Source organism: Diabrotica virgifera, chromosome 5 (genome assembly GCF_917563875.1).
Source record: "Diabrotica virgifera virgifera chromosome 5, PGI_DIABVI_V3a".
Classification (NCBI taxonomy): Eukaryota; Metazoa; Arthropoda; class Insecta; order Coleoptera; family Chrysomelidae; genus Diabrotica; species Diabrotica virgifera.
The window spans coordinates 52809072-52828472 of record NC_065447.1 but is presented as its reverse complement, the minus strand read 5'-3'; the positions used below and the strand labels follow the sequence as shown (position 1 = coordinate 52828472).

General features: G+C 33.4%; 1 protein-coding gene across 2 annotated transcripts in view; it reads left to right on the top strand.

Moving 5' to 3' along the window:
• Positions 1 to 19401, top strand: part of LOC126885739 (peritrophin-1-like) — a 35813-nt gene that overhangs the window by 8928 nt on the left and 7484 nt on the right. The window contains exons 2-5 of one of the 2 annotated variants that reach the window (XM_050652515.1): positions 5699 to 5737; positions 5990 to 6175; positions 12794 to 12817; positions 17430 to 17471. In XM_050652515.1, coding sequence (XP_050508472.1) covers positions 5699 to 5737; positions 5990 to 6175; positions 12794 to 12817; positions 17430 to 17471 — 291 coding nt within the window. The remainder of the gene's footprint in view (positions 1 to 5698; positions 5738 to 5989; positions 6176 to 12793; positions 12818 to 17429; positions 17472 to 19401) is intronic. The other variant, XM_050652517.1, reaches the window with a different exon arrangement.

Here is a 19401-nt window from a genome sequence, read left to right as displayed (position 1 = left end):
CCAAATAACGGGAAAACTTTCCATTTTTCCAGGAAAACTTACATAATATTTTTTCAAGCGTACAATAAGATCTTTCAAAAAAAATAATAAAAAGTTTCTAGCATAAAAATTGAGCAACTTATGATAAAAAAAAGTCGGTACCTATTTTTCTCTACGACAAAAAGAGTGAAAACAACCCCCTAACTACCCTTGTAACTAAAAATTGGTCTTCGTCTTTTTGTAATACCTTTTATATTTATATTATAAATACACCCAAGAAGTTTGACCTATTTAAAAGGCCTAATTTTAGAAAAATTGGAGTTTAAAGAAAAATTTATTTTTGGCAATTTTGCATTTTTTATCATTTTCTTCAAAATATCTCCGAAAATACTGGAGATACGAAAAAAATGATAGACTACTAAATTGTAGCTTTTTTAATAGCTAAAATTTCCTTATGCACAGATTTTCATTACAGTGAACAGTTAGCGAGATATAGCTGTTTAAAACATCTATTTACGAGCAAACATCCCCTTATTCGAGCCGTTTAAACCCACCTCAATTAAAAATTAAGGGATCTTACGGAATTTAATTTACAAAGTCTTATTACTCTTCAAAAATCCTACAAAACTATTATTGAAAAAACTTTTTTTCTTCAAAAATAAAGGAGCTATGTTTATAAAACTAATTTTTTTTTTTCGAAAAATTCGAATAGTCTCCTTATAGAGCATTTTCAATGTACCTATATAATACCACAGAGCCAGTTCGTATGCTGGATGTCTAAAAAAATATTTGTATGTGTATTTTTATATATTTGTAAATTCGTATTTTTGTGTAAATAGATGTTTTTGTAATTCTTTAATTCTACTTTTTTTTCTGTATAGATCTATTAAATTGTCTACTTATAAAAATTGCAATGTTACTAAGGGTGGTTTTTAAGGGTTGAAATATTATGATACTATATCCTAAAACATAAAACAATCATTATTTAACCAGTCAAGACCAAAGTTTACCTATATTAAAGTTTACAATGTTTTTATATAATTTTTGACAATAAGGGTAGTTTACACCCCTAAAAATAATCAACGCCCTTGAGCATGATATAAAATATGAAGTACAGGGTAAGATGATCCTAACCCCAAATTTTTATGTAAATTGATGCAAGCCGAAATTATTCTTTTAGGTTAAGTAAACTTTTCATATTTATATAGCTCCAACAAGGGTGGTTTTAAGGGTTGAAATATTGTGATATTATATCTTAAAGCACAAAACAATCATTATGTAACTAATAAGAAGCAAATGTTGACCATATTAAAGTTTAAAATATTATTTTATAATTTTTTAAATTAGGGGTAGATTTCACCCCTAAAAAACCAAAAGCGTACAACGGCTCAATATAGAAAATGAACTAGAGGGTGAAATGAGCCTAATCCCAAATTTTTGTACAAATCGATGCTGGACTAAAAAATTGCGAGGTTTTGCCATTTTTCCAGCTTCATTTCCTCGACTATACGTTTTTTTTAGATTTTTTGAATCAAATTTGATCTCAGGAAAAAATTTCAATTTTTGAAAGAATTTTTAGGTTGTAGATAATTTTTAGAAAACTTATAAATTATTTTTCGTGTATTTTTTCCGTTATTTTGAATGAAGGGGTTAAGTTTGCTATTTTCTCTCTAGAACATCCTCAAGGAAGGAGTTTGAAGATCAATGAGCGAACGAGGATTGACAGAGGACGATTGCAATGATAGGACGCGATGGCAATTGGGCATCTTACAACGTCGCAGGACGTCCTAACCCGAATCTACACTCACCGGCAAAAAATTCCGCCACCCAAAATTTTTGATTAAGTTTGACAATCTATAACTTTATTATTTGTACTCCGATTTTCAAGATTCTTGCATCAGTTTGTAGGTGCATGTATTAATGTCGTTTATTATTATTTCGGTAACAAAATTTTTTTGCTTAGTTGGCATTATACGGGGGTGAATGCAAGCGTTGTTTTTTCTCCTAATTTTAAAAAATTCTGTGGAAAAATTGGAGCGCTGATTTTGTTTCATACTCGTTTTGTATTATCCTGAAGGTATTACTAAGGTTTTGTTTTTTGAATTATCCACATATCTCTTTTTTGTAAGAGCTGTTATAAAAACACTGCTTTGAAGGTTTATTTAATTAAAAATATCAAGCGCACTAAAATTAACAAAACAAAACAAAATTAACAATAAAACAAAACAATTCAGTAGCGGGTACGTCCACCTCTTGCAGCAACGACTGCTCGTAATCTGTTTAGCATCGAATAAAGATGTGTTATCCTTGCCTGGGAAATATCCCGATATTCCTCTACCAGGGCCATAACGGTACCAAATTTTCTTGAGGTCTAGGACAGTGATTCCCAACCGGGGGGCAATTGCCCCCCGGTGGGCGATTTAAGATTTTCAGGGGGGCGATAGAGCGAAGGGGGCGATATGGGGGGCGATAGAGAAAAGGGGGCGTTTAGAATCCGGGAAACGAGAAATGGGTAGTTGAGAAAAAAAATACCAAAAATAAGTAACTTTTTTTCGAAACATTTTTTCGAATTATGGATAGATGGCGCCATAATCGGAAAAACGATTGTTGGAAATGAAAAATTAAATTAAAAATGGAAAGTCGCCCACTTATCGAAAACTTGACTCAACTTTTTTGGTTTTAGGATCTACCCTTCACAACCCAATACTTTTCCATAACGCTCGAGTAACTGAAAATTTAGCATACTTTCCTCCCCTACTAAAATTTTATGTAAAAAATAATTTATAATTCGACTCGCTAATTAATTTGCCTTTTTGTCCTTAAAAGTAGAAAAAACGTTCAATTTCTTTTGCGTAATAGTTGTTATAGTGTAATCATTTTAACTGTACTATGCGAATAATTAAACGAAATGAACCTGCAACTACAAGGGAAGAACATAAATATGGCCAAAGCGAAGGGAGTAGTCGGATTATTCAGTGACAAATTATCTATTTCTGAACAAAATATGCAGAGAAGAGATCTGACCAAATTTTCCAACAAGAAATCCTCTTGTGGTTGTGGTAATTCTGAGGATCATCGAACATATTGCCTCCACCTTCAAATATTGAAAGAAATCTGCAGCCCCGTTTCCAAGATCTGACTAGTCTGAAAGTGCCAACTTGGTTTATCAATCCTTTTAGCGTGGAAGTTTCAACGACATGTCCTTATCTTCAAGAAAGCTTGATTGATTTGAAACATGATGTTGAAATTGAAAGTCTGTTTCAGGAGTGTGGCTATGAAAGATTTTGACCGCAGATAAAAGAAGTGTATCCAATCTTGTGGAATGTAATCAAATTACGATTATCGGCATTCCCCACAATATACCTAGGGGAGAAAGGTTTTAGTTCTGTATGCATATTGAAAAACAAACAAAGAAATATAGGCTGGACGTAATTTAAAGAGGGGATTTGAGGTTGCTATTAACCAACATTAAGCCAAACATAAAGACATTATGTGAGAGACACAAGACCCAAGGAAGCCATTACATATAATCCTTTATCATTTTACGAAATGTAAAAATAAATAAATACGGATACGTACCTTTTTAGACAAGACGAAAACGGCGGGTTCGTTGAAAAATATTCCCATGAGATTTTTTTCCATAATCACATTCGTGAGACATCCCAGAATAAGGTTCAAAAAGTCGTCCACGTGAAAAGTGGTCCAAATTTTTTTTAATAATTTTTTTTTAATCAAATTGTAAAAATCAATATTTTTGGCCCGGACAATTTTTTTTTTAGTTTTTTTGGACAATTCTGGACAAAAAAGTTCTCTTATAATTTTTCTCTAAAGTTGATTGTTTTCGAGTTATAAGCAATTTAAAATTGAAAAAAACGAAAAATGGCGATTTTTAAGGCTTAACAACTAGGCTAAAAGTTATTATTCTCAAAGTCAAAAAGTGACTAAATCAAAGCTTAAAGCCCTCCCTACAGGATCCTGAAGAAATTTTTGTCATTATTTTATTACTAAACTGTTATTTTTAAATAATAATAATGAGCGCCATGCACGTGTTAGGCGGCCGTCAATGCTGAGTGCGAGAGAGATGCCATTCCGGCAGTCCAATTGTGCATCTTACTCGCACTCACATTTACTCAGATTTCTTCAGGATCATGTAGTGGGGGCTTTAAATTTTGTTTTAGTCACTTTCTGACTTTCATAATAATAATTTTTAACCGAGTTATTAAGTCTTAAAAATAGCAATTTTCGCGTTTTTCAAATTTTAAATCGCTTATAACTCGAAACAGATCAACTTTAAAGAAAAATTATAAGAGCCCTTTTTTGTCTAGAATGGTCCAAAAAACCAAAACAAAATTTGTTCGGGCCAAAAATATTGATTTTTGCAATTTGATTAAAAAAATGTTAAAAAAAAATTGGACCACTTTTCATGTGGGCGACTTCTTGAACCTTATTCTGGGATGTCTCACGAATATGATTATGCAAAAAAATCTCATGGGAATATTTTTCCCAACGAACCCGCCGTTTTCGTCTTGTCTATTTGTGCTGATTAATTATTTGAGGGGGGGGGGGGGCGATTGTAGTATTCATAAATGACGAAACATGTCTAAGGGGGCGATCATCGGAAAAAGGTTTGGAACCACTGGTCTAGGATGACGGAAAATAGCTTTTTTTAATTCATCCCATAAATGTTCAATAGGATTGAGATCTGGGCTGCATGCGGGCCATTCTAATCTTATCAATCCAACCTCTATTTTATGAGTCAATCAGTGTTTTTGTTTACAAAACATGGTACAGCTCATACAAGAAAAGAGATATTCGGATAATTCAAAAAACAAAATTTTAGTGATGCCTCCGGGATAATATGACAGGATTATGAAACCAATTCATCAATTCCATTTTTCCGCAGAATTTTTTAAAGTTAAGAGAAAATACAACGCTTTCATTTGCCCCAGTATAATGCCATGCAAGCAAATTTTTTTTGTTACCGGAATAATACCAAATGATATCAATAGATGTACAAACTGCTGCAAAAATCTTGAAAATCGGAGTACAAATAATAAAGTCATAAATTGTCATACTTAATCAAAAATTTTGGGTGGCGGAATTTTGTGCCGGTGAGTGTATATATACATCCTCAAAATTCAAAAAAAAAACATTTTTAATAAAATAATAAAAATAGATGAAAAACCGTTCTTGAATCAGATGAAGTCAAGGCTGTATACCAAAAACATGGGGAAAAATAGCAAACCTGATGCCGCTATTAGAAATAACAAAAAAAATATATCAATATAATCGTTATTTATTGACACTCGGTTGAGTTTATGTGCTAAAAACATACCTAGGGGAAACACAACAAAAAATGGATTTTTTATAACTTTGAGTATATTCCAGAGAGAAAATAGGAAATCTAACCCCGCCATTCAAAACAACGAAAAAAAATATATAAAGAATAATAATATATAATGATTCAGAAGTTTGCCAAAAACTATCTAGGTACATAACCTAAAAAGTCTTTGAGAAATTCAAATATTTTTCCTGACCTTAATTTTGATCCAAAAAATCTGAAAAATTGAAAGTGTTTTGGGCATGAAAATGTGTGGTCATGATTTTTTAGATTTCTTAATGCAAAAGATCGCCCAGGAAAATTATTTTGCCAAAAACTATATAATATAAAATATAAATACCTATATAATAAATATATTAATCTTATTATTTGTTTTAGATCTCCTAACAGCATGCTATTTGGCAATTGCAGCATGTAGTAAGTATTAATTTTCTTTCATTAAAAAGTTTAGGTCTTAGATCTTGCAAAAAACACCTTACTACTCTTGGATTATTATAATTAGCAGCGGAAAAATTTTCAAAATGCTTTAAATTAAAATCTAGAGTTTACTGTACATTATATAAAAAATAATGTATTAGATGTCAGACTTATTTATTATGCTTGGGTTTGTTGTTTATATAACGCTTATTTATTTATTATTTGTCAGATAATTATTTTGATGTATTATAGCTGCGGCAGAAATTGATTTTGAATGTCCTACACCTGGAAATGAAGCAACCTTCTATCCAGATCCAGTTAATTGCGCTGAGTATATTGAGTGTTTTGCTGGAAAGGCAAATATTATGGAATGCCCAGCAGATCTATGGTGGAACCAAGAGAAACAATATTGTGACTTTAAATCCAATGTTGATTGCAGTACGTATCAAAATATGTTTAAAATAACCTCTAATGTGAATCATTTGCCTCGCTATTCTTCTTCTTCTTGTTGTGGTGCTGTCTGTTTTAGTAGAGGTTAGCGACTACACTGGCAGACCTATCTCTGTCCAACGCGACTCTAAACAAAGATGTTAAATCAAGGTCGGTCCAATATCTGATATTTCTAAGCCATGAAATCTGGCGCCTACCGCGACCCCATTTTCCTTCAATTTTACCCTGGATAATCAGTTGCGCAATGAGGTACTTTTCGTTTCTCATTATGTGTCCCAGGTAGCTAACTTTTCTGACTTTGATGAACTTTAGCAGCTCCTTATCTGTATCTATTCTCCTCATAACATTTTCGTTGGTGGTGTGGGTTGTTCAAGGTATTATCAAGATTCTTCTATAAAGCCAGAGTTCAAATGCTTCTAATTCATCATCGTTATGTTGAGCTCCCAGGCCTCCGTTCTATAGAAAAGTGTTGACCATACATATAATAGCAATGCAGAAAACGACATCTAAGGCCGATATTAATGCTACTGTTACAAAATAAGCTTTTCATTTTGATAAAGCCTTGTCAGGTACATCTATTCTCGATCTTACTTCTTGTTTATAATCAAGTTGATTGTTGAACCAGCAGCCAAGGTATTTGTATTGGTTTACGTATTCAAGCTGTTGGTGGTTTGGAAGGGGTAAATTTTTGTTCCTTGATATTTTCATAACTTTGGTTTTCGCAGTATTGATCTTTATCCCCATTTTTTCACAACTCTTAGTAACCCTATTTAACAGTATCTGGAGACTATGGTCCGAATCAGTCATTAAAACAGTGTCAACTGCATAGCGCATGTTAATTCCTCTTTGACCGCTTATCCTGATTCCTTCAGAAGAGGGCGATAAACGTTCGCAAATATTACACAGTATTATTATTAAACAGTATCGGTGATAGCACACTTATATTCTATAAATTAATTAAAACTTAAAATAAGGCCATTTATTTTAAGTCTTATCCAACTACATTAGTCTGATAGTTTAATGTCTTCTTCTTATTGAGCCGTCTCCTTTGGAAGGTTGGCGATCCAAAAGGCAATTGTAATTTTGGAAACTGCTGAACGAAAGATATCTCCGGATGAGCGATCAAGCAATCTCCTCAGATTTTCATACACGAGTTCTGGCGTCTTCCTACTGATCTTTTGCCCTGTACTTTATCTTCCAACATGATTTGAAGTAGTTCATATGAGGGGTATAGAAGCAAAATCCGCCAAGTCACATCTATCAAAATTTTCAGGAGACTTGAAAAACCATTACAGAGGACTCCTGATTTACTTGTATTCCAGTATTATATTTTATTAGAAGAATACAAAATAAAAAATATTTAATCTGCAGTTTCAGTATAAAATTGGTTTTATTTATGGACATGACGGGATTTGCAACAAAATTTAGCGACTTTAGATTTGAAATTCCCAAAAAATTCGAAACACCGTGTTTTTTTAAACTTCACTTAATAAATCATTTTAAAAATTAGACTCTTATTACTTAAAACACATTTATTTGTTAATATTTATAATTATAATTATTGTTATAAAATTGAAAATAACATAAACTTATGAAAATTTTGCGGGAAAGGGTAAATCACGTGTCAGTCCAAACGTTATGGCATTGGTCAGACCGGTCAGAGCGTATTTTCTCCTTTAAATTACTCTGATTTAAGCTGGGATTTGCACCTAAATTATATTTGAACTTATGTATATACACACAAAGAACAAATTCCCGTATCAAACGAAAATTTCACAAAAATGTGACTTAACGGGTTTTGCATCTATACCCCTCATATCTTTCACCTCTTAACACATAACCCAAGTACTTTTTGCTCTCTGATTGGGCTTAGTATTTCTTTTTATTTACTGATGCGCCGAAGTACCCCATCGTTGGTAACTTTGTACCCATGGAATTCCCAGCATCTGTCTGTATAAACATCTATTCTTTTTTCTGTTTCAGAATCCACAGTCCAACTTTCACGGTCATATAGCAAGACAGAGAAAACATAACATCTGATCTGTCGGATTCTAAGCTGTACACTCTAGACCTAGACTAAGGTCTGGTCTTGTAAAAAATATTTTCATGTTCATTTCGAAAATATTCGAGTGTATTCCTCGCTTGTTCGATTCTTGATAGGATTTCTTTTTTGGGTTAAACTGACTGTTGATATTTGCTCCAAAATAATTTATGGAAGTTACCTGTTCTATTGTTTTTCTCTTGGCATACAAATGTATGTTTATGGTCTAGTCGCAACAAGGGGGTCCCGTGGACACTTTTAGGTCGCCGCGATTTGATGGTGGTATTATAGGTTTTTTGGGTCACTGAATCCAATGGAAGTGGTCTGTAAGCCCAAATATAGTGCGTTTAATTGTTATTAACAAATTATGGTAAAACTAGCTGTTTTTCAGGAATCATTAGAAGCCCTGCTAATAAATTGATAGTGTTAAGGTCTTCTCTGGTGTATTTTTGGTCGCTGAATCGAATGCGACTAGTCGCGATTACTCAAAATAAGTTCTTATTTTGTTAATAACAAAATAATTGTTTATTCGTCGAAAAACTCGAAATGCGCTATCTACAGCAAGTTTGTAGTCTTTTTACCCTACATAGTAGGGTAAAGTCGGGTAATGGCAGACACGCGGCTAAATCCGGACACATTATATTTTGGCCAAACTAACTCTCTAATATTTACTTTGCCGCGCTAAATGTAGCAATACACAAGGTCAGTCGTCTGACAACTTTTGAATTGAGTAGTGCTACGCTTGTAAATTTCTCAAACGAAAAGTGATTTCTTGAGTGTGCATTACAACAAACTGTGTTTTTTAAAGGTAGGTAAATATTTTTAAATATTGCAATATTTGTCTCTCCAGTGTAGGTATTTGAATGTGATTCTTTAGTGAGCATTTGAACATAATTATCTTCATTAATTACTTATGAGATCGCCGTTATAACCTAATATTTTTGAACATGCATTTCGGCCATAGATTTATAATACTCTAGATTGCGCCTTACGATCTTAAAATGGGTGACGGTTGCGACAGAGATAAATGAGCCTATTTGGTCGGTAGTCTCTTTCTAATTCAAGGGGAGTATCGACGACGTCACTATCCTACTCTGTCGTCGAGTATTTTAGATGGTTTGACAGTTCGAGCGCATGGCGACGAGAACTGGTCGTTTGTCTTCGGACGTGGATAATCCTGGTTCGAATCCCATACCAATCATTACTTTTTTTATTTTTTATTTAATCAATATTGCGTTTATTAGATATTATTACATCTCTAAAATAAATATATGCAAAGAAATATATAACAAATAAGAAAAACTGTGTAGGTACCTATAGATTTTTAAAAATATAAAAGCCAATGTTATTTTTTTTAATAAGTTAATGGTAGAATAGTATAAAGTAATTAAAAATATTCGTAAAAAATTACCAATAATTAATATCAACATAATGTACCATCGATTTATTAATTGAATCGGTCATTTCAAAAACAACACGAGTCACATATTCCTAATTTTACAGAAGAGCAAAGAAAACTTAACTATATAGTCGAAAGATGGATGAAATGGATGACATCAAAATTCAGAGTTATATTGTAGTTTTGTTCCTAATGTTTTTACTGGACTGGTGTCGTTTTTGCACACAACGTTTATCTTAAAGGAGTCTATTCCTCTCAAAAAGTTAGTTTCTCAAAATTGTGGACTTTGCTGTTTTTGAAATGACCGATTCAATTATAAGTAATTAGACATTATTTTTATTTATGAAACTATTGTTACAATTTTTTAAAAAAGTAGAAGCAAAACAAATATTGTTCACTTCACATCATTCGAATAAGGACGAATTTATATTAATAACGAATGACTTATTTTACTATGCAGTTCACAAATTATGTATTCCAATATTAACTTACTATACATACGTACATTTATTATCTGCTAGATTTACTTAGGTCCATTTTTCAGATGTAAAAATATCTAATAAACGCAATATTGATTAAATAAAAATAAAAAAAGGTAAAGTTGGTATGGGATTCGAACCACGATTATCCATGTCGGAAGACCAAAGACCATTTCTCGTCACCACCCGCTCCAACTGTCAACACATATTACTCGATAAAGTGGGATAGTCACGTCGTCGATATTCCCCTTAAATTAAAAAGAGACTACCGACCAAATAGGCTCATTTATCTCTGTCGCAACGGTCACCCATTTTAAGATCGCAGGGCGCAATCTAGAGTATTATATATCTATGATTTCGGCTAATACCGGGCACATGATTTTGGTTAATGGCGGACAAGCGGTTAATTGCGGACTGACCCCTTTTCTTACCTGCAGCGACTCTGAATGATAGCAGACCAAGTGAAGAGACCGAAAATAATTTAAATATTACACGTGTTCAAAAGGAGAATGAAATAACTTCTGAAAAATCATCAACTGAAGTCAAATGCCGTTCAACAACTGAGAATCTCCCATTCCTTCGACTTCAACAACTAACAATGAGAACAAAGCGTCAGCTGAAGTAAATAAGACAGAAAACGATGCTGTAGGAACCAGTTTTGCAGAAATATTAGCATTGCCTTGTACATCGGAAACAAAATAGAAGACTCGAAACAGCAAAAAACAACACTCTAAAATTTTTACTTCATAAAAAGCAGAACTAGAAGAAAAATGTCTAAAAAAAGTTGACTCTTCAAAACGAATTATTGCGAAAAGAAGAATTGTGGAAGAAAAGCAATCCGAGAAGCAATAAACATCTAAGAAAAACAAAGGTAAAGTGAAGTATGCGGACGAAACTGATCAGGAAAAAAATTTTTTGGGACAGTGAAGAAGACAAAGATATTAATGAAGATATTTGCTTAGTCTGAGGAGAATTTGGAAAAAACAACGAGGTATTGATGAGATATACATTATGTGCACTTTGGGCTCATAAAGCATGTACTGATGCACAAAAAAATATTTGTGTGTGACTTTTGCCATTAAAATTGGGATACGGCTAATAGCGGCCCCCTGACGCCATTACCCGAAAAGTATGGCTAAAACCGGACACAACTGTATTTTTTTTTTAAGTTTATTACATTAGTGTTATCGTTGTTTATGCTGATTTTTAAATAAAGTATCAATAAGTAGTCTTTATCATTTAATTTGCACATGTTTTAAATACATACTATGAAGTAATAATTGATATTTTTAAAGTAAAATACCTTAAGCGTCCGCTATTACCCGCCTTTACCCTAGTATTTCTTTTTATTTACTGATGCGCCGAAGTACCTCATCGTTGGTAACTTTGTACCCATGGAATTCCCAGCATTTGTCTGTATCTATTATTTTTTCTGTTTCAGAATCCACTGTCCAACTTTCACGGTCATATAGCAAGACAGAAAAAACATAACATCTGATCAGTCGGATTCTAAGCTGTAGACTCTAGACTAAGAGTCTGATCTTGTAAAGAATATTTTCATGTTCATTTCGAAAATATTCGAGTGTTTTTCTCGCTTGTTCGATTCTTGATAGGATTTCTTTTTTGGGTTAAACTGACTGTTGATATTTGCTCCAAAATATTTTATGGAAGTTAGGTACCTGTTCTATTGTTTATCTCTTGGCATACAAATGTATGTTTATTGGTATCTTTGAAAATACTAGAATTTTAGTTTTTGGAAGAGTTCAGATGTAAACAAAACATTTCACTATGATGCATTCCACGGAGAGGAAGATTCGGTGGCATCTGTGAAAATGGAGTTAGGAGGAGGAGGAACAACTACGAGGTATACCACAGATATAAACATATATTTGGTGGTAAAGACGTAGTATCTCTTATAAGAATAGGAAGACTAAGATGGGCAGGACATCTAGCAAGATCACAGCAGAACATCCCTCCTAGAAGAATCCTTATGTCACAACCTGTGGGAAGTAGAAATAGGGGTAGGTTAAAAATCAGATGGAAGGATGGTGTGGATGAGGATGGGAGAAAAATAGGCGCAGCAAACTGGCAACGGTTGGCAATGGATAGGACTGACTGGCGTAATAGACTTGAGAAGGTCGAGGCTCGTTCATAGGGCTGTAGCATCATTGATGACGATGATGATGCATTACCGCATTTATTATATTTTTAGTCCTTGTGTGTTGCTTACTATTAGGACGGTATCATCAGGGTACCTGATACCTGATGTTATCGATGCTACTTCGGTTAATCTTGATTCCACCTTGAACATCGTCTAACGCTTCTCTGAATATATATTCTGAATCCAGACTAAATAATAGCAACGCTATTGCACTCCGTTTTAATTTTTTTACATTGTTTGTAATTTTCTCAGTCAGATATTATCATGTTTTTATTTTATCATCTAGTTAACTTATATTGCTTATATTATAGCTTATATGTATAACTTTTAACCTGATTTAATATCACTATAATAATATTGTCAGGAGGTACAGTCTGTGTGGTTTAGCCACTAACCGTTTATGTCGATACCCAAAAAACCATCTCTTGTAACTACCTGATTACAAACTATCAAAAATTTGAAAGTAACTTATCAATCATGATCACTTTTTGTTGAAAACTACTAATTACATACCCTTCACTTTCAGAAATCGATCCCTCAGCTGGAACAGGTAAGTGAATATAGTGAATTCGTCTTCAAGTATTGATTCTAATTTGATGGGTGATTTGAACTATCTTTAAGCGCAAAAATAGACGGACCACTCTGCAGCGCTACGCTGTGCATCCACAAAATAGTTTCCGATTTACGGCTAATCATCGGCAAGACAACAAAATCGTCAGAAATCAAATTGACTACATCCTAATAAAGCACAGATATCGAAACTCAATTCAGGCAGTAAAGGCATATCCAGGAGCGGATGTATCTTCTGATCACAGTCTTCTTATTGCTAGGTTTCAACTTCAACTAAAAAAGACGCAAAAAAGCCGCAGCAACAATAAACTTAACATACAGAAACTAAAGTCAGAAGAAACAAAAGAAAATCTGAAACACGAAATCAACACAAATCTAGACAGAAACCCAGGAAATAATTGCAACGTAGAACAGCAGTGGCAATTATTCAAAACCTCTATATCAGAGCCAAGTAAGAAAGTACTTACAACAACCAAATGTAAGAAAGAAGAATGGATGACGGAGAAAATTCTAGAGTTAATGAATGAAAGAAGAAAAAGCAAAACCATCAATAAGACCCGCTATAAACAGATTCAAAACCAAATAAGAAGAAAAATTAGGGAGGCTAAAGAGACCTACTTCTCTGAAAAATGTAAAGAAATAGAAGAATTGCAAAACAGATATGACAACTTCAACCCACATAAAAAAGTCAAAGAACTAGCCGGAATAGGAAATAGAAGAACCCCAAATATATTGCTCGACAAAAATGGAAATATTATAATGGAGACAGAACGAAAACTACGACGATGGAAAGAGTATATCGAGAAACTATTTCATGACCAGAGAGAAGTTAGTACATCCGTAGATAGCCAAACCGGAGATGTGGGCCCAGAGATAACCAAATCAGAGGTTAGTCAGGCAATAGACTCTATGAAAACCAATAAATCTGCTGGTCCAGATGAATTACCTAGCGAGCTGATAAAGTTGGTAAACGAGAAAAACCTGGACATAATAGTGGAACTGTTCAACGCTATCTATACCACGGGAATCATCCCTAGAGAAATGTTGACATCAGCATTTGTGTGTTTGCCAAAGAAAATGAATGCCAAAGAATGCAGTGACTACCGAACAATAAGCTTAATGTCAAATACCTTGAAAATTCTGCTGAAAATTATCCACGCCAGAATACACTCTAAACTGGAGCATATTAGTGACACTCAATATGGGTTCCGCAATGGTATGGGTACCAGAGAGGCATTATTCTCCTTCAACGTGCTGACGCAGAGATGTTTGGATGTTAACCGTCCTCTTTACGTCTGTTTTATAGACTACAATCAAGCGTTTGATAAAGTAAAATATAATCGACTCATGGAAATTCTGAAAACTAAAAACCTAGATGAAAGAGATTTAAGACTAAGGCAGGCACATCAAAGAAACATGAAACGTAAATTACGTTTCATGGAAATAAACCACTGCTAAACAAATATACGTCCGGTTATTTATGAGACTCTCCGAAAATGAAAATGTGTCATGAGCATGAATCACACTCGTTTCATTGATAGGCGGACTTTGAGATTTGTTTAGCAGTGTTTTCTTTTCATGAAACATGTTTTTCGTTTCATGTTTCATGTTTTTCGTTTCATGTTTCTTTGGTGTGCGGCTTGCCTTATAACACACCTTTATTACAATCAGCGAGCAGTAGTAGGAATTGAAAAAGAAACATCTGAAGAAATGGAAATAAAGAGAGGAGTCAAGCAAGGCTGCATACTATCACCTCTATTATTTAACGCTTATTCTGAAGAGGTAATGCGAGAAACTCTGGAAGAGGAAACAATCGGCATAAGAGTAAATGGAGTCTTAGTTAACAACATCAGATATGCAGATGATACAGTAATAATAGCTGATAGTTTACAAGACCTGCAAAGACTCACGAGTAAAATAGTAAGGTGTAGTAGGGAGTACGGACTCTCTCTTAATATCAAGAAGACGAAGTTTATGAAAATTAGTAAAAACAACCATAATACTAACGAAATCTTAATAGTAGAGGGGCAACAGATCGAAAGAGTAAAAAAGTACACTTACCTGGGAACCCTTATAACAGAAAATAATGACTACACTGCAGAAATCAAAGTCAGAATCGAAAAAGCACGTTCTAATTTTATGAAAATGAAAAAGGTCCTATGTAGCAAAGATTTAACATTAGCTCTTAAAGTGCGCCTAACAAAATGTTATGTATACAGTGTACTATACTATGGAGTGGAATGATGGACGTTAAATGTAGAGACAATGAGACGAATTAACGCCTTTGAAATGTGGACATATAGAAGAATTATTAGGGTTTTCTGGGTAGATAGAGTTAAGAAAAACAAAGTACTGAGAAGAATAGGTAAAGAGAAGGAAGAAAATTAAATTAAATTAAACTCCAATTAAAGAAAGAAAACTACAGTATCTCGGACATGTGATTCGGGGCTAAAAGTTGGCACCCTGCGACTCATAATGCAAGGAAAGATAGATGGCAGAAGAAGCATCGGAAGAAGACTAATTTCATGACTGAAGAACCTAAGAGAATGGTTTGGATGCAGCTCAAAACAACTATTTAGAGCTACTGCCTCAAAAATTAAAATAGCTATGATGATTGCCAACCTCCGTAGCGGAGATGGCACCTGAAGAAGAAGAATCGGAAACTACTCTGTGGATCCACAAAGTAGCGCTGCAGAGTGGTTCGTCTGTTTTAAACCTTAGCGCTTAAGGGCAAAAACAGGGTTTAAAAGAGACGAACCACTCTACAGCGTTACTCTGTGGATTCACAAAACAAAGTAGCTTCCGATGATTAGCCGTAGATTCTTATATAAATTAAACGTGCCATTCCACACGAGCGACAGTGGCTGGCCACGGTCGCCGATCCTCGCCACTGTGGCGTCCATTACAAAATCATTGGGGCTACAAAATCGTCTGTTTCAGCCACTTTGTGAATTCGCAGAGTAGCGCTGCAGAGTGTTCATATAGAATGAATACTGTTTGATATATAGGCGAGCGGCAGGCACCCCTAAAATGACCAGGTACTGACCACGGAGAGGTGAATGGCCAATTTTAGACATACTGTATGTTTTTGATGGTGGTGAAAACGAAAATGAGGTTTATTTTGAATTTTATGTGGGGGAACATTGTCCAAATTGCAATTTTATCCTAAAAATAAAAAAATGAAATCATGTTTTCTGTTGTATGTTAATATTTTTTTCTAAAATTTTAAAAATAAAATTCTAAAATTTGCGATTAAACGTAGCAATTAACGAATCTGCACCTGTTACTTTAAAAAATTCATAACTTTTATTATAATAAGACAAAAAGCTTGAAACAGGTACCATTGTCTTTAGAAAGGTGAGCAACATATACTGTACAATATTTAGAAAAAAAAATTAAAACCGAACAGAGTTGTAGTGAGCTAAGCGCAAAAAAACCTGATTTCATTTTTTTTATTTTTAGGGTAAAATTGCGATTTTGACAATATTCCCCCACCAAAAATTTAAAATAAATTTTATTTTCGTTTTTAACACCGTCAAAAACATAATTTAAGACCAAAATTACCCATTCATTACCCATGGTCAGCATCTCGAAAAATAAGCGTTATTTTGGGGATTTCTAATGTCGATATTAAAAGTTGCACTATTTTTTTTTTCTATAAAACATATTTATCTAAAACTTTCCAGAAAACTTCTTTGTACTCTATATTTTAACATAAACGCGATTAAGAAGCTAAATTTTAAATTTCGTAACTCAACTTTTGTGATTAAACCTTGCAATGCACAAATCTTCATCTTTTACTTTAAAAAATTCATAACCTTTATCAGAATAAGAATGAAAGCTTGAAACAGGTACCGTTGTCTTGAGGAATGTTAGGACTATTTATTATACTCTAAAAATTTCAGAAAAAAATATTAAAATGGAACAGAGTTGTAGCGAGGTAAACGCAAAAAAAGGTGATTTCATTTTTTTTTTATTTTTAGGATAAAATTGCAATTTTGACAATGTTCCCCCACATAAAATTCAAAATAAACCTCATTTTCGTTTTCAGCACCATCAAAACATACAGTATGACTAAAATTGGCCATTCACCTCTCCGTGGTCAGTATCTAAGTGTTTTTGGGGGTGTGCCGCTCGTCTAATAGGATCCTAGGCCGGCAATGACTAAGACACTATTGAAAATATGGTGAACAATCTATACTTTTTAAGTCTTCCATTTTTCGCTTCATTTCCATAAAATTTAATAAGAATATACCACCTGTGTGATCTTGATTTAAATAAATGGCTTTTAAAACTATATAAGAATATTCAAATAAATAATTATAACTACTCTACATCTTTGTAATGTTCGGAAATAGAGCGATGCCATAATTTTTTGGTAGAGCAGTTATACTTGAATTGCGAATAATATATTTAAAAAATTTAATCAATGCATGCTCCTATGTATACCTACTTGTTTTACCTGTTTTGCCAGAGAATCACACGTGAAGATCTTTTCTAAAAATAAGTAAAAAATATTCTTTAGTAGGTACTAGTAGAGCAGTATTTTTCTTTATCCAATAAATCTAAACTTTTTAAATTATCTGTTTCAGAGCCTCCACGTACAACAGTGACAGATCCAACTCGGCCAACAGGTAAACATAAAGTAAACTATTTATGCCAGACATTGTTACTATACTAAATTTACATTCAAGATGCAGTAGAAATAAACAAACCAAGACACGTTAAATGCTACTAGGAGCACTCCCGAATCATAATTTACATTGTATAAACTTTGGAAATCATGATTTGGGATTTACAATGTATATACATTGTAAATTATGATTCGGGGGTGCTCCTAGTAACTTTAGTATAGTTATTTAAATAGTATAATTTTGTAACAAGGTTAGAATGAAAATTAGATATGAGAGTAAAATTCCGTATAAGAGCGTTAAGAAGCGTAAGGAACTATTCTATTTAATTTTTAAATTAAATAAACGTAAATATTCAGTATGTACAATTCAAAGAATTTAAAAAAAAAATCAAGGCAAAATATTTAAAAATAAGACAACAGCGGCAAATTTTAACAGACACTTCCAAATAAAATTGATTTCGCGGTAGACATCAGAACTCGTCATTAGATCATGTGAAACAAAAAATTCGAAAAGATTTTATGGTAGGAGAGCAAAGTATGCAAATGTGCAGTCACTCGAGCGTTATGGAGACCTATTGGGTTGCGAAGAGTAGGTCCTAAAACCAAAAAAAAGTTAAGTAAAGTTTTCCATTTTAGTGGGGACTTTCCATTTTTAATTTAATTTTCCATTTCCAACAATCGTTTTTTTAGATTATAGGGCCATCTATCCATAATTCGAAAAAATTCTCAAATAGTTATTTATTTTTACGTAACGAATCCAAATCTGCCATAAAAAAATGGGGGCTCACATTTAAGATTTTAAAGTAGCCCCCCACCCCACCTCTGTGGGGGGTCGTGTTTGGTGCCATTCGATAGATTTTTTCAAAATATTGAATAAGTTTATTTTCAGTTTTTAGATCTGATGTTCATTTCGCGAAATATCGCGGGATTCGTATTTAAAATTTTAAATTTACCCCCACCCCTCTTCGTGGAAAGTCGTGTTTGGTATAATTCGAAAGATTTTGGAAAAATATTGAGCACGTATTTTTTAGTTTTTCAATCTGTCATTAAATTTGTGAAATATTCGCTTTTTTCTTGTGAAACTTTGGGACTCACCCATTTCCTTACTCCCGCGCCCCGCTAAAATCGTCAGATTTTTTAAATATACACTGTTTTGCATGTACTTAACTTACTTAATCTTAATCTGACGTTTTCGAGTTTTTCTAAAGATAGATTTTTTTTCGCCCTCCCCCTTAACGAACTTCCCTGCATTAAGAACCAAAATGTATATGATAGAGGTACATTTTCAGGGTACAAGGTTTCTCCCAATGTAATAATCTGACGAGCTCGAGTAACTGCAAAAATCCCCGCTTGGGCTCCCCTACCCTTATTAGCTTATGAGTTTGTCGAGGTACATCTATCGAGTTTTTTTAGTTTGACCGATTTTTGAGTTTTTGGTATCACTTAGAAGTGAAAATAACGAATTTTTTGTAAAAAAAAGAGTGAAAATCAATATATGTATTGTTGTTAAACAAAAAAGTAAGCATAAAATAAAAAATAGCCCGAATGTTACATCACGAAATATCTAAAGAAAATCTATGCAAAATTTCATCGGTCAAGTAGTTTTTGAGTTCAATGCCCGCCGCCTTTGAAAAAAGCAGTTTTGTCAAAAACTCATTTAAAGTTTTGAAAACTTTATTTTCAATTTCTTTGTTGTCTGTTAAATCGAAAGTGATGCACACCGGAATATGTTTTTGAATCGCGAAGTAGTTCACAAAAGAGAAAGGGAGAACGTTTCTCGCTAGGCTTAAGCGTGAAGCAAGTCGAAGGTAGGGATATTCAACATGATGTATTTTCCGGTAATTTTGTTCCGATCAATCTGAAATTTTCAGAGGATGTTATTGAAGTTACTGTCATTTAAAGTCATAAAAAAATCGAAAATTTCAAAATTT